The sequence below is a fragment of the Lutjanus erythropterus genome, chromosome 1 (genome assembly GCF_056507025.1).
Source record: "Lutjanus erythropterus isolate fLutEry1 chromosome 1, fLutEry1.hap2, whole genome shotgun sequence".
Classification (NCBI taxonomy): Eukaryota; Metazoa; Chordata; class Actinopteri; order Lutjaniformes; family Lutjanidae; genus Lutjanus; species Lutjanus erythropterus.
This window is the reverse complement of record NC_139317.1, coordinates 39,503,360-39,516,441: the sequence shown is the minus strand read 5'-3', so window position 1 is coordinate 39,516,441 and position 13,082 is coordinate 39,503,360. Positions and strand designations below refer to the sequence as shown.

The 13,082-nt window shown below is 40.2% G+C and overlaps 1 protein-coding gene across 2 annotated transcripts in view; it reads left to right on the top strand.

Moving 5' to 3' along the window:
- Nucleotides 1-204: 204 nt before the first annotated feature.
- The window catches only part of eprs1 (glutamyl-prolyl-tRNA synthetase 1), a 35,106-nt gene continuing 22,228 nt past the window's right edge, over nucleotides 205-13,082 (top strand). For both annotated transcript variants that reach the window (XM_084721683.1, XM_084721674.1), the window contains exons 1-14: nucleotides 205-363; nucleotides 3,345-3,429; nucleotides 3,562-3,661; nucleotides 3,744-3,900; nucleotides 4,040-4,176; nucleotides 4,442-4,536; nucleotides 5,478-5,604; nucleotides 6,107-6,299; nucleotides 6,404-6,575; nucleotides 6,733-6,966; nucleotides 7,142-7,226; nucleotides 7,653-7,712; nucleotides 12,210-12,320; nucleotides 12,921-13,057. In XM_084721683.1, the coding sequence (XP_084577809.1) occupies nucleotides 321-363; nucleotides 3,345-3,429; nucleotides 3,562-3,661; nucleotides 3,744-3,900; nucleotides 4,040-4,176; nucleotides 4,442-4,536; nucleotides 5,478-5,604; nucleotides 6,107-6,299; nucleotides 6,404-6,575; nucleotides 6,733-6,966; nucleotides 7,142-7,226; nucleotides 7,653-7,712; nucleotides 12,210-12,320; nucleotides 12,921-13,057 (1,736 nt within the window). In that variant the 5' untranslated portion in view covers nucleotides 205-320. The remainder of the gene's footprint in view (nucleotides 364-3,344; nucleotides 3,430-3,561; nucleotides 3,662-3,743; nucleotides 3,901-4,039; nucleotides 4,177-4,441; nucleotides 4,537-5,477; nucleotides 5,605-6,106; nucleotides 6,300-6,403; nucleotides 6,576-6,732; nucleotides 6,967-7,141; nucleotides 7,227-7,652; nucleotides 7,713-12,209; nucleotides 12,321-12,920; nucleotides 13,058-13,082) is intronic.

Genomic DNA, 13,082 nt, shown 5'->3' with positions numbered 1-13,082 from the left:
CAATATGATGCATTGATCGTTAGCAAAATATTTCATCATATTTTGCAGCGGATTGCCTGATATGTTTTAGGGTGCCAGCAGATGTCATTGGTCGCTGGCCCCACCCTCTCCTCGGGTCTATCTGTCTGTTCATACTCCCGTACAATTGGTGGCAGTGTTGTACCAATACGTTGTTGTTAGCACTCATAAAAACAAAAGAAGCTGCTTCTGGTCCTGACTCTGGTGTGCTTGGTGTGGAGAGTAGTCTTGGCTGTCTGCTGTTGAGTCTCTATAAAACCGTGAAAAGGCTTCACCACCTGGTGGAAGAAGGATTTCACAGTATGGCGTTAAACTTAACCATCAACACAAGCAATCCGCCTTTAGGTGAGTTGCAGCCTGCGATCCCTGAATAACTTAAATACTTCTTCAAGGAGTCGTGTGCATGCTCTGAGTGGCTAGCAAATGTAAGCTGCTAGCAGCCTTACGTGTCATCCTCACAAACAAACTCAGTTTAAAAATCTTCCCCTTTGATGTTTATTTATATGTAATCAAATGTAAATAGCTGTGTCAAGGAAAATTAAAGACACTGAACCAAACATTAGGATTTCATGGTTGATACGGCAACCACGAAGACAATAGTATAATTAAAATACACTTTTAAATTACATTTTTTGTTAGAATTATGTCAGATTCTTTATATGGAAACAAGCCGCATTGAAAAGCTAGTGTTTGCAATTAGGAGAATGGAAAGAGTTAAGAAGTAGCCAAGTGGTTTACTTAGCAAATAAGCAAATCTGTAACTTGACCTAATTATGAATTAAAATAGGTAGGATGGTATGTCCATATAAGTTGAAACGGGGCGTGTTTGAAGTTAGCCGGCTAGCTATATGTGGATGTATGTGTAGCATTTTGCTTTAACAAGCTAATGTTAGCATGCCGTCGTGGCACTCTAAACCACAACATGTGGGCAATTCGTGAAAATTTCCTTTCAGTGACACCAGCTACCTTACATTTTACACTTCTAATTTCTAACCTTCATTGGTGTATATCTATAAACATGCTTTATAAAATGCAAAAACTCTATGAACTTGGAAATGACACATGGATGAACCATGCATTATGTATCAGTTGACACGTTGACACTAGCTAACCCAGGTTAGCTCAGCTGGGCGGTTTGTGTTAAGACACATTCAGCGTTACATGACGCTAAAATGTATAACATGATATATTAGCATGTGACAGTTCATCGTATCGTGGTCAATGAAGTCTGGACCCGGCTTTCCAGTGCTTAGTGTGTCAGTGTTTTGTATCAAGATAAGATGAGCTAATTCATTGACTAGCTTTGACAGTAGCTAAACAGCGCCACTGTTTGTTGGCAGTGAGTACAGCAGGCTGATGCAAGCCAAGTGAAACGTGGAGTGTTGTTGGATGATGGCTCACGGTTCTGCACTTGATTACTTTCATTTGCTCAGAACCAGTACTTTTCCTGGAAAGTGGAATACTGGGGAGTCGCAGGTTGGGCTGGTGTCCACTAACCCAGTTTTCCTTTGCAGAGATGAACTCACTTAAAGTGAAACTATCACTGCAGACCTTTTGTCAGACCTTTGAGGTAGACAGTTAAGATGTAAACAACACCTGAACATGAGACAAACAGAAAGTCAGGAGTGCTGAGAGCATGAGGAATAAGATGATCTGATTAGACACTTGTAATCTTTTTGCCAAACATTAGTCTACATCAGATGGATGTCAAACTGAGAACCTGATCTATTGTCTGTTGTATTCAGCTTTTTATTTTTTATGTTAAAACTTAGCCTGTTAGAATTTTATGTTTTATGATAGCACCCAGTTTGTCTATGCAGAAAAAACCCTAGAATCTCTTGTTTGTGCTTCTAGCTCAGGGGTCTGCAACCTTTATGATAAAAAGAGCCATTTTGGACAAAAAAGGAAATAAAAAATCTGTCTGTAGCTGTAATGATTAAATTCTCATGCCTCCTTACAGACTATTCTTTTTTTGGGTTTTGACTCCATAGCTAGCTTATGAAGACTCGAGACTAGCCACCCTCAAAATTTCGAGGAAAACTTACCAAGCTGTAGATGTAGGCCATGATGGTGTATAGGCTACACATTTTACAATTGCAGAATGTAAGAATCACTTTAGTCTAGACTTGCAAATTGTAAGTGTTTTTTTCCCCTCCTCAGTCATTGCTTATTTCCACAGCAACATTGCGTGTTCTCTGACAGTATTACATAGCCCATGAAACATATAAAGAAGAAACACATTGACTTGAAGATTAAAAGATATCATTAGAGCACACTCAAAAATAATCTGTTATTTTTCAGATCTTTATTTGAAAGTAGATTGATTAAATTTTGCTTGATCAACCAAATTCTTGACAGCTAATTAAATACTATTGACTAATCATTACATAAAGAAATGATAACTGAAAATTGGAGGCAGAAAAGCTGCATACAGCCCTGGAGCCGCAGATTGCAGACCCATGTTCTAGCTGATGCACATACTTGCAATTTAGCTCCATTAGTGTTGTCTGAATTTCTATCAAGTTTGTGGTAATACAAGCATTTTCATGCTAAGCAAACACTTGAGTACATGCTTGGGTTGGATGATGTCTGCAGTGAAACATCAGGATGGATGATGATATTGTTTCTGGGTCTAAAAAGGTCTTTGTCTTGACCCCACATGTCCTTTGTTATTTTAAAAAGAAAATAAGAAGAAGAGGTAATGCAGTCAATTTTTAATTTTCTCCCAACATGTCAGAAACAAAACTAAGGCATCAGCTCTGTAAAAACTCTGAGGGGACACACTACCTCAAACACAGAAGGCTTTTAAATCACAATGTTATGATGGTAGAGGGCTCAGTGGTCATTGATTGTCAGCCATTGTCATGAACGAAGGCATTGTCCATTGGCCCAACTGCAGTAGACGCAGTCCTGCTAAAAAGAGTGCACAGCTGTTGAGGCAGGATGAGAAGGTTAAGACTGCTGGTTGAGCAGCATGAAACACTGCAGTATGCATGTTTTGCATGACAGGACCAGTCCAACTGGTTCTTAAACCATTTTGTTTTTTAAGCAGGCTATGGTTGGTCTGCCCTGAAGAACCAAAACGTCTTTATGAATCTATAGCAGTTGCCCTTGACTTAACATGTCTGGATTCTCTAAGCCAGTGATTTTCAAACTAGGCTCCTGGGACCCCCAGGGGCCCTTGAGTGGGCTGTAGGGGGTCCCTAGCAAAAGGAGGAATAGAACATTTTAATTTTTGACATGAAAACGCCTGGGAAACCCTGCACCAAACAAAGTTGTCTGAAGCTGGTTTTCACTAAATTTTCTCCTCTGTCTCTGTCTTGCAGGGGCACTTCTGGCAGCTGAGCATGTGAAGGGCAGTGTGCAGGTAGCAGTGGAGGAAGGCAAAGACACACGGCTTCATGTCTCAGAGTAGGTGACACAAATATTTCATCATTCATTGATGAATGAGCTTAAATCTCAGTACTATAGAAAATGCATTTGTGCATTTTTTTTTTTTTCCTTTAGTGTTTTATTACTCTCCCTTCTCTTTCCTTCCCTCAGTTCGATCCAGTTCAACGATGCCAACTCCATCAGCCGGTACTTGGCTCGGGTGGCTCCCGCTCTCGGCCTGTACGGAGCTAATATGATGGAGCAGACTGAGGTACGTATATTTGTTTGTGGCGTTCTCTGCGACAGTTTTGCGTTCCTGATCCGTATTTGAGATGCTCATCTAATATCTGTAGGTGGACCACTGGCTGGAGTTCAGTGCTCGCCGTCTGTGTGGTCAGCCTGGTTTGACCGTGGCACTGGGTGAACTGGACAAGGCCCTCTCTCTGCGGACCTTCCTGGTCGGACACGCCATCACCCTGGCCGACCTTTCTGTCTGGGCTGCTCTCAAAGGTCAGTACCATGCAGGATACACCAATTTGAATTTCTGTCCTTTTTGTCTGTTTATTTCTTCTCTTTGTTTTAGTATTTGGAATTCGTGCAGTTAAACAGGTGAAATGCAGCACTACAAGTTGTACTTGTTTCTTTGCAGGTCATACAGAATGGCCAAGCCAGGGCAAGTCCTTCTCCCACGTCAATCGCTGGTTCTATTTCCTGAGCTCACAGGTTCCCTTCACTTCTGTGGGCAACAAGTACACCAGAAAGAATATTCCCATGAGCAAATCCAATGTAAGTGTTTAGTGTCAGACATGAACAAATGATTTGATATGTATTACATTTGGAGAAAAAAGCGTAGCGGTGACAGAGTGTTTATGCTCAGTGTGCTGAATAAGCAAAGAAAAAAACTAAATTGTTCTTTTGAAAAGTTTTTGAAGATTGATAATTAGGTTTATTGTAGCTAACTCTTCATTTGGGGAAAAAAGTAACAAAATACGTGCAGCATAAAAAAAGCTGTCCTGTTGTTTTCCTGACTCTTTGTGTCCCTGACCTTTAGTCAGATGAGAAGAAGCAGGATCTTGGCAAGTTTGTGGATCTGCCAGGAGCTGAGATGGGCAAGGTCGTGGTTCGATTCCCCCCTGAGGCCAGCGGGTAAGGCTTGATCTGGAGTAGACTTGCACCGATTAATCGGCAATGCTCGGAATCGGGCCGGTTTTCACGTGACTGGCCTTGACCGGTGACCGGCCGGTCAGCGTCACAAATCCGATTCTGGTCACGTCATGCGCGCAGCAGACAAACTGACCGTGACGTCAACACAGCGCTGATAACAGCTACACACTCTGAAACGTCTGCTTGAAGCTGGTGTCAGTGACAGATTCCAAGAACAAGATAAAGAGAAGACAGACAGTCTACAACGAGACAGAGCAGCTGACAATGACACAGAACAGCCGTAAACTCTCTCGCACTTCAGGCTAATGCTAGCAAGCTAGCAGCAGACTGCTGTTCACAGAGGGACAGTTAAAATCTCACCTCCTGTTCTGACTGAAGAATAAACAACCTGTGTTGATTTGTCTCCTCAAACATTTTCTCATCCAGACTCCTTTAACTTCTGTGTCTGTTTTTCTCACGGCAAAGTTTTACTTCAAACTGTTGCACCGTGTCGTGTCCCGTGAAATCCCGCGAGATGATCTCGCGAGATCACGTTCACCCAATTCATAATCTTAATATAAAATTATAATAATAAGGCCTGGTTGTAATCTGGATGATTTTGGAGAAAGTATTAAATGAATATTTAATAGTCAGTGTCTTATTATGAACACATTTACAAGAAAAGTTGCAAAAATGTTTGTGAATGCTGTCAATTACAGTTCTTAGAAAGACTGAAAATCGGAAACTGGCCAAAATCGGAATCGGTAGGTCAGACCCCTCAAAAATCGGAAATCGGAATCGGCTAAGAAAGTTGAAATCGGTGCAAGTCTAATCTGGAGTTTAGGACAAATTCACATTATGCATGGTTGTTAGATTCTTATGTGTATACTAGGAGTTTAGTAGCTTTATTAACAGGGACCTTTTTTCTGTCTCTCTGTGATCAGATACCTGCATATCGGCCACGCCAAGGCTGCTCTGCTCAACCAGCACTACCAGGTCACATTTAAAGGCAAGCTCATCATGCGCTTCGATGACACCAACCCCGAGAAGGAAAAGGAGGACTTTGAGAAGGTAGAACATTCAGTTGATGCAACATCACAGAAAAGACACACATTTAACTAAATATTACAATCACAAAAATTAAGACAAGAAACAAAGATCCATAGGCTTAATATTACAGTTACATAAGACCATATTTAAGGCTCTTCACTGTACATTCGGTGTGGGATTAAGCTCCATATTTAGTTTTAGGATTGACTGGTGTAGAAAAAGGTTCTTCATATCGCCAGTTTGATAGTAACAATCTGTATTCAGTGTTCAGGACATGGTTGGGATCAGAAACGATGTTGTTGTCCAAGCTTAATATGTTAGTATGGTAGGCTGGTTTATCGAGTTTCTCCAGGGGTTGGCTTACAATCTCTGAGCAGATCTTCATTTGGTGGAGCAGTTTTGACTTCAATGTAGTGGACAAATACTTGATTGTGCTAATCAGTGATGAAAATAATCATTAGTTGCAGCCATAATCCAAAGGGCAGAAAGACAAAAAAAGGTTTACATGTCTTTATTTCTGTAGGTGATCCTGGAAGATGTTGCCATGCTCCAGATCCATCCAGACCAGTTCACGTACACCAGCGACCATTTTCCCATCATAATACGATTTGCTGAACAGCTGCTGTCTGAGGGAAAGGCTTACATTGACAACACGCCGCCTGAGCAGATGAAGCAGGAGAGGGAGCAGCGCGCTGAGTCCAAATGCAGGAATAACAGTAAGACTGATAACATGACGAACCAGTCACAGTAATGTTGAAGCTGCAGCAGGCACATTTCTAAACGTTATGACGCTACAATTTGCTACTTGTCTCTCCTGCAGCGGTGGAACAGAACATGAAGATGTGGGCGGAGATGAAAGCTGGGACAGAGTTCGGTCAGACCTGCTGCATGAGGGCCAAGATCGACATGAACTCCAACAATGGCTGCATGAGAGACCCCACCCTCTTCCGCTGCAAGAACGCACCCCACCCTCGCACTGGAAACAACTACAAGTACTTGACTTTAATGAGTCAATGATTTTAGTGATTTGTAACAACAAAACAAAAAAACAATAGTTTGCACATAAACATCATGAGTATTTCCATCAAATATTGGAAATAAAATAAAATAAATATTAATTGTTGAAACTGTCCTGATTCCTTCTTTCAGAGTCTACCCAACATATGACTTTGCCTGTCCCATCGTGGACAGTTTGGAGGGTGTGACCCACGCTCTCAGGACCACTGAGTACCATGATCGTGACGAGCAGTTCTACTGGATCATTGAAGCGCTGCGTCTCAGGAAACCTTACATCTGGGAGTACTCCCGACTCAACCTCAACAACACAGTGCTGTCCAAGAGGAAGCTCACCTGGTTTGTCGACCAGGGATACGTAGATGGATGGTAGGTTAAGTATAATTTACCTGGTGACTGATGCTTAGTAATGGGACTGTCTGGAATATATAAGGTGTCCATTACTTGTGTGTACTTCTTTTTGGCCTCTCACAACCTCCCCTTCTTTCCACTCCTCTTCCTCTTCACTGCAATGTTCTCTTTTGACTTCTCTCATCTCTTCCAGGGATGACCCTCGCTTTCCCACTGTCAGAGGAGTCCTGAGGAGAGGAATGACTGTTGAGGGTCTGAAACAGTTCATAGCAGCCCAGGTATTTATTGCATAGATGGATAGATAGGCAGGAGAACGGCCTGGACACAAAGATGAGAGCTGAAGATTGTAGATTGCAAAGAATATATGAGGAAAAAGTCTTCTTATCTCTTTCAGATTATATATGTTAAGTTGTGTCACAAAAAAGTATCACATTAAGATGTAGAATTTTTTGAATTTGTTTTCATCTCCATATGGGCTTTAAATGTTAAGCATCCTTTTCAACATTGCATAAGGGATGCCACAGTTTGCACTAGTAAGGTGTCCTATGGGTTGCCTTTTTAGTTTTCTCTATTTAGTGTCATGATATAAAAATCAAGGATCTAACGGAGTTTGTAACTTTATAGCTTCCTTATAATATCCATAGAGTGCAAAATGCTTTTGTATCACTTATAAATGTATTTTTCTTTTATTCTCCTCTTTCCAGGGTGGATCAAGGTCAGTGGTGAACATGGAGTGGGACAAGATCTGGGCCTTCAATAAGAAGGTACATTATTCTCCTTTGTCATCTCTTATCTTAGCCTGATTGTCTGAACCCAGCTGTATACTGAAAAGGCGATAGAAATGATTCTAGCATTGAATTTTGATCCATTTTCATTTAAGCGTAATCTGCATTTTTGTAACAGTAGATGTGCAAATAATTTCAAATATTTAAAGGGTACTTCTGTAGAACACTGTTTAAGTCTTCCTTAAAACATGATCTAATCCTACCTTTATAATCAATATGATCATATCTGATCTGATCAATCTGAGAATCACAGTGTTGAAGTGTATCTTGTAGGATAAAACTGCCAACCATTGTACTAGCATTTGAATTGTTGCTATTTCTGAAGGTTGAGGGCTATTTTTAAGTTGGTTTGACCTAGTTTGCATGTTAGGGAAATATGAGATTAATTGAATGAATAAGACAAATCTCACAGGCTGAAGCCTGTATCTGACGGAGGTTCAGAGAATTACCTTTGAGTTCACTGCTGGCATGGCTTCTTTCTGCTTGTTGTTCTCATTCTGTTCAACACTTTAATTTGCTACCTGGTTTCCTGCCTCATTACCCCAGCCTCACCTTCCACATCACCCCCAGTAACACTGAAAACCTCCAAAAAACATACCAGCTGCTTCATTTCACAGCCCACATTCTTTTGCGCTCATGTTGTTTTTACCGAGTTTCATCTGTGTGGACATCGGTGTTGCTTCCTCTGTGTGGTTTTCCTTGCTGGCACTTGCTGCTTCATCCCAGAGTCAAGTAGAAGGTGTGAAGCTAATAGTTTAAAAATGTTCATAAACAGAGAGTGAGGTGGTTGGAGTGGTTAGGCCAGTATAAAAAAATCTGAAAAAATGAGAGTTTGAGAATTAGAGGAACATTTTCTACTAATGACAGGATAGTCTCACATCACTTATTGGTTGAATTGATTATAGACCAGAAGGATGCATCAGGGACAACGTACAATTAGACAAATAAAAAACATAATGATGACATTTGGCATCAGATTTACCAACAGCTGCTTCTGATTATGTAAGACTTCATATGCATGATGAACTAACTCCCCCCCCCCGCCTTCTTCAGACAGCCTCATGCCCCCAACTTTACGATATTTAAAGTTGCTCTAACAGTAGAATTTTTTTATTGTGGTTACCGACAGATGATACAGTAGTTTGTTTTAGACGCCACACAGGTGGCCTTAAATCACAGTCATAGTTCAGAATAATACATGAAGAACAAAATTAAGTGTTTTTTTCCACTGTGGTATCACTCAGTGGTTCATAAAACCTGTTTAGTTTCCGGTTCTGGCCTCAGAACTCCTGGTCTAACTCTAAGACACTACTTTCTGTAAGTGAGAAATTTACAGATTTCATTGAAGAAGAAGAAGGGAGTGCGAGTGATATCTTCAACTTTTGTACCTGTGTGGCTATTTAATGGGCAGTATGCTTACCAGTGCCACACACAATTGCTGCTACTAAATAGCCACATGTATATTTGATAGGGTTGTAAATCACAAGTTTCATCACATTATGATATTATGTTGATTCTGGATGACAATATGATATTTGCTGATATCACAAAATCTGCCACAATATGATTTTGAATCGATTCAGGTGCTTGCAATCGATATTTGATATTGTGCGTCTATTTAGCACATTTAGTTAGATTTATGTCAATTCACAAAAAGCAAGTTAATTGATTTGACAGTTTGTAAAGAAACTTCTAGACATTTGTGACAAAGATATGCCATGGAAATTTCAAAGTCTTATCTTAAAGAGGACAATATATATCAGTATTTTCACTTTGCATCGAACATATTGGATTATAGAACATTGTATCTATATATCGATACACACCTTTTATTTGATTACATTTGTGGCTGAAATACGTTGCAAAACATAAGAGAAGGCATTAATGAAGTTTCATTGCCTCAGGCTCAAACTGAAACAGGTTTGAAGTAATTTTAGTGCAATACAACAGATTTTAGCCTGTATTTCCCCTGAGTCACTAAAAGTACAAATTGTCCTCTAAAGATCTAATGATGCTTTTCAGAGTTACATTGTGCAATTTATTATCTTATCAGTCATCCATTTTATTCATTTGGGGTTGGGCTGTCGTTAGGGTGTCGTTGAAACATCGGTCCAGGGACTGGAACCAACGTTGCTGATGAGAAAAAAAAAGCAGCATAGCAGATGAGCATCATAGATGGAGTTTACCCTGAACTTCTAAGTATATGACTAAAAGGCACAAGTTAACCAGGAAAGGTGTAACAGACAGTTGTACGGAGGACAAAATGGTGAGGGGAAATTATGTAAACAGTCCATTCTATGTAAATGTGTCTCTACCTCTTTCCTCTCTCTCTTCCTCCCTCCTTGTATCTGACATTAAACAGCATCTCACTCTTCTGTTTCCAAGCTGCCAATTAGCTGTCTGAAGGTACTCCTCCTCCTCCTCCTCCTCCTCCACCTCCACCCCCCCCTCTGCTCATTTTCACCCACTCCCTGTCCCCACCCTGCTTTCATCACAGGCTGGTCTGTCTGAAAAACCACCAATAACCTTCACTATTTTACCAGCCAGGCAGATGTTGAGTATAAATATATAGCATATTCAAAAAATGTTTGGGTATCAGTCAAAGAATAAAAAGCATAGGCCAGCAGAGTTGTGTTGCAGTAGATCAGAGAGATGTGTCCTTTAATGAGACACTGGGGGTTAAATCTGACCTCTGATCTGTGGAGGGTGCAGTAGAGAATACAACTCATCTTGTATTATGGAACAAAAATGAGTAATATTATAAATGATCAATGTCACTCTGTTGCACACCACTTTTTTACCTGCTTGTTGCTTTAATCACCATTCTCCATCCTCACTTATTTAAACTGACTGTGAACAAAACTAAACCAAATATTGTGAGTTGTTGGCTCTGTCCTGCCAAACTCAAACTTTTCAAAGACTGAAGTGCAAAAAAACATAAATGGTGTCATGAGCAAAGTAAATGTGGCTGTTGGGGCTGGAATGGAGGTGTTGAGGTGACATTTTTTAGGGTTCAGTTTTTCAGTGCTCATATTTACATAGGACCGAAGAAGATGAATAACACCAGGCAGGATGTCATGGTAGTTTGACAATTCAGGAAATGCCATTTGCCCACTTTCCAACAACATAACCAGTTATGGTAATAATTTGGACTACAGTGACACTGCATTGTCTAGACAGGATGCTCTGTTCTGCAGCCCTGCTGTGATTTAGACAGATTTAAACCCAGGAAGTAAGGTGGGTAGATTTTAATAAAGGATTTTCCAAATGAAGCTTTAAATCTCTGCAAAACAGACTGGTTGCATAAACCGCAAAATATATTAAAATATTGTCGCTCACCAGAGAAATCAAATCAAACCTCTTGGGTCTCATTTTTTGAAAGACCTTCATGTCCAGTCTTAAATCCTCCTCCCATCATGTCTTCCTCTTTCTCTGTTCCCTTCATCATTTAGTCCGTTGCAGCTTCTTTGAGCAGTTGAGACATTTCTTCTACATTTAATGACTATGTCCACTTCATTTCACATGGTCATTCATTTATGTGAGGTTTCAAAAGTGCTTCACTCTTAAATCACCAGCGATGCAAGTGTATATTAGCGAGGAGGTCATGACTCATTTTCAGATTTACTCCTCACAGCCTGTCCTGATTACTGATAAGAACTTCATGTTTTTTTTTTTTTTGTAGCAGCTATCACTTTGCTGTAAAAAGATCACAAGATATACATTCGCAACAGATAATCAGTAATGACCACAAATATTTTATGTTTGATGCTATAAGACCTGTGACATAAGTTAATAATAGAGATTATTTTGTGAAAGGACGTGTAACATTTTGTTAGTTTCACAAGTGGCTGTTTTTGTAGTGACTTTGAGGAAACTAGTTCCATTCCCTCATTGTTAGAATTGGAAACTGTTATTGTTCCCACTGGAGCCTGCGGACTGAAAATATCTAGGCCAGGAAGTAGTTTGTGTATAAGTATCCGCCAGCTCTTCTTTGTGATCCTCTGGTATAATCTACACAAAACTGACCCTGCTGGGATGATGTTCACGTGTTACTGCTGGGACAGTTTATCTGCTGCTAATCATTCAGTTATCAGTCGGCCTCTTAAAAACTCAAGCTAGCTGGTACAATAGTGAAAGTGGTTGGTGGCTGAATAAGCAGCTGAAGAAATGCTTGTTTCTCTCACTTTCATATAGTTATGATTCACTCATAAATTCATTTTTTCTTTCTCTACTCATCTTTTCTTTCCTGTGTGTCTTAATTTCTTCATTTGTCACTTAATCAGCTGGGCTATTTTTACATCAAGTTTTCTTTTGTTGTATTTTCAAAGAAAAGTTGCATCATTTTCTGCTTTTTCCTTTCATTACTCTGCATTTTGTGCGTGGAGATTGTTATAAAGCATGGTCAGCTGTTTCTTTTACTGACCTGTTGGTATGTCTGTGTGTGTATGTCTGTATGTGTGTGCGTGTGTGTTTTAGGTTATTGACCCGGTAGCTCCCAGGTACACAGCTCTGTCCAGCTCCTATGTGGTTCCTGTTTCCATCCTAGAGGCAACAGAGGAGATGAAGGAAGTGGCCAAACACCCTAAGGTCAGAGCTCTCTCTTTTCCATTGGCACATTTGGCTGCATTGCATTTCCATTACCAGTCATAACACACTGAGATGTGTTGTGTCACACCCCAGATAGTTTTCCTATTTGTACTTTCAGATATTGACTCTATTTCACATTCGCTCTCAGCTGTATAGGAGTTGTGTTGAATAACTGCTGATGAAAGTCCAACAATTCCTGATTTTGCAGCTTCGTAATGAGAGCTTTTAAATAACAAAATTACAGGGGACTTTTACTGTGAAGACTGTATAGGAAATTAAATTAAAAAAGCCACTTGACTCACTGATGCAATTGGAGACCCTTAAATTTGTGATTAGATTATATTGGGTAATGAACATTGACCTAAAGACAGTCATGCAGTCCAACAACGTGTCAGCAAGATGTCCACCTCGGTCTTGTACTGCTGTAGCCACCAAATATATTGTGCTTCTTAATTAAAAATAGATATGATGAAGGATAGAGACCACTTAAATTAAACTTTGATTGTATATATTGTAATAGCTTCCTGTAATTCAGAAGAACAGAAATTCTACCTCAGATATATATTTTTTGAAATCATAAAACACTCTGTTTCCATCCAGAACGCAGAGGTGGGCATGAAGGAGGTTTGGTATGGACCCCGAGTTTTGGTTGAAGGAGCCGATGCTGAGACGTTCTCAGAGGGAGAGATGGTAACCTTCATCAACTGGGGCAACCTCATCATCACTAAGATCAACAAGTATGTGGGATCGTCGCTCGGCTAC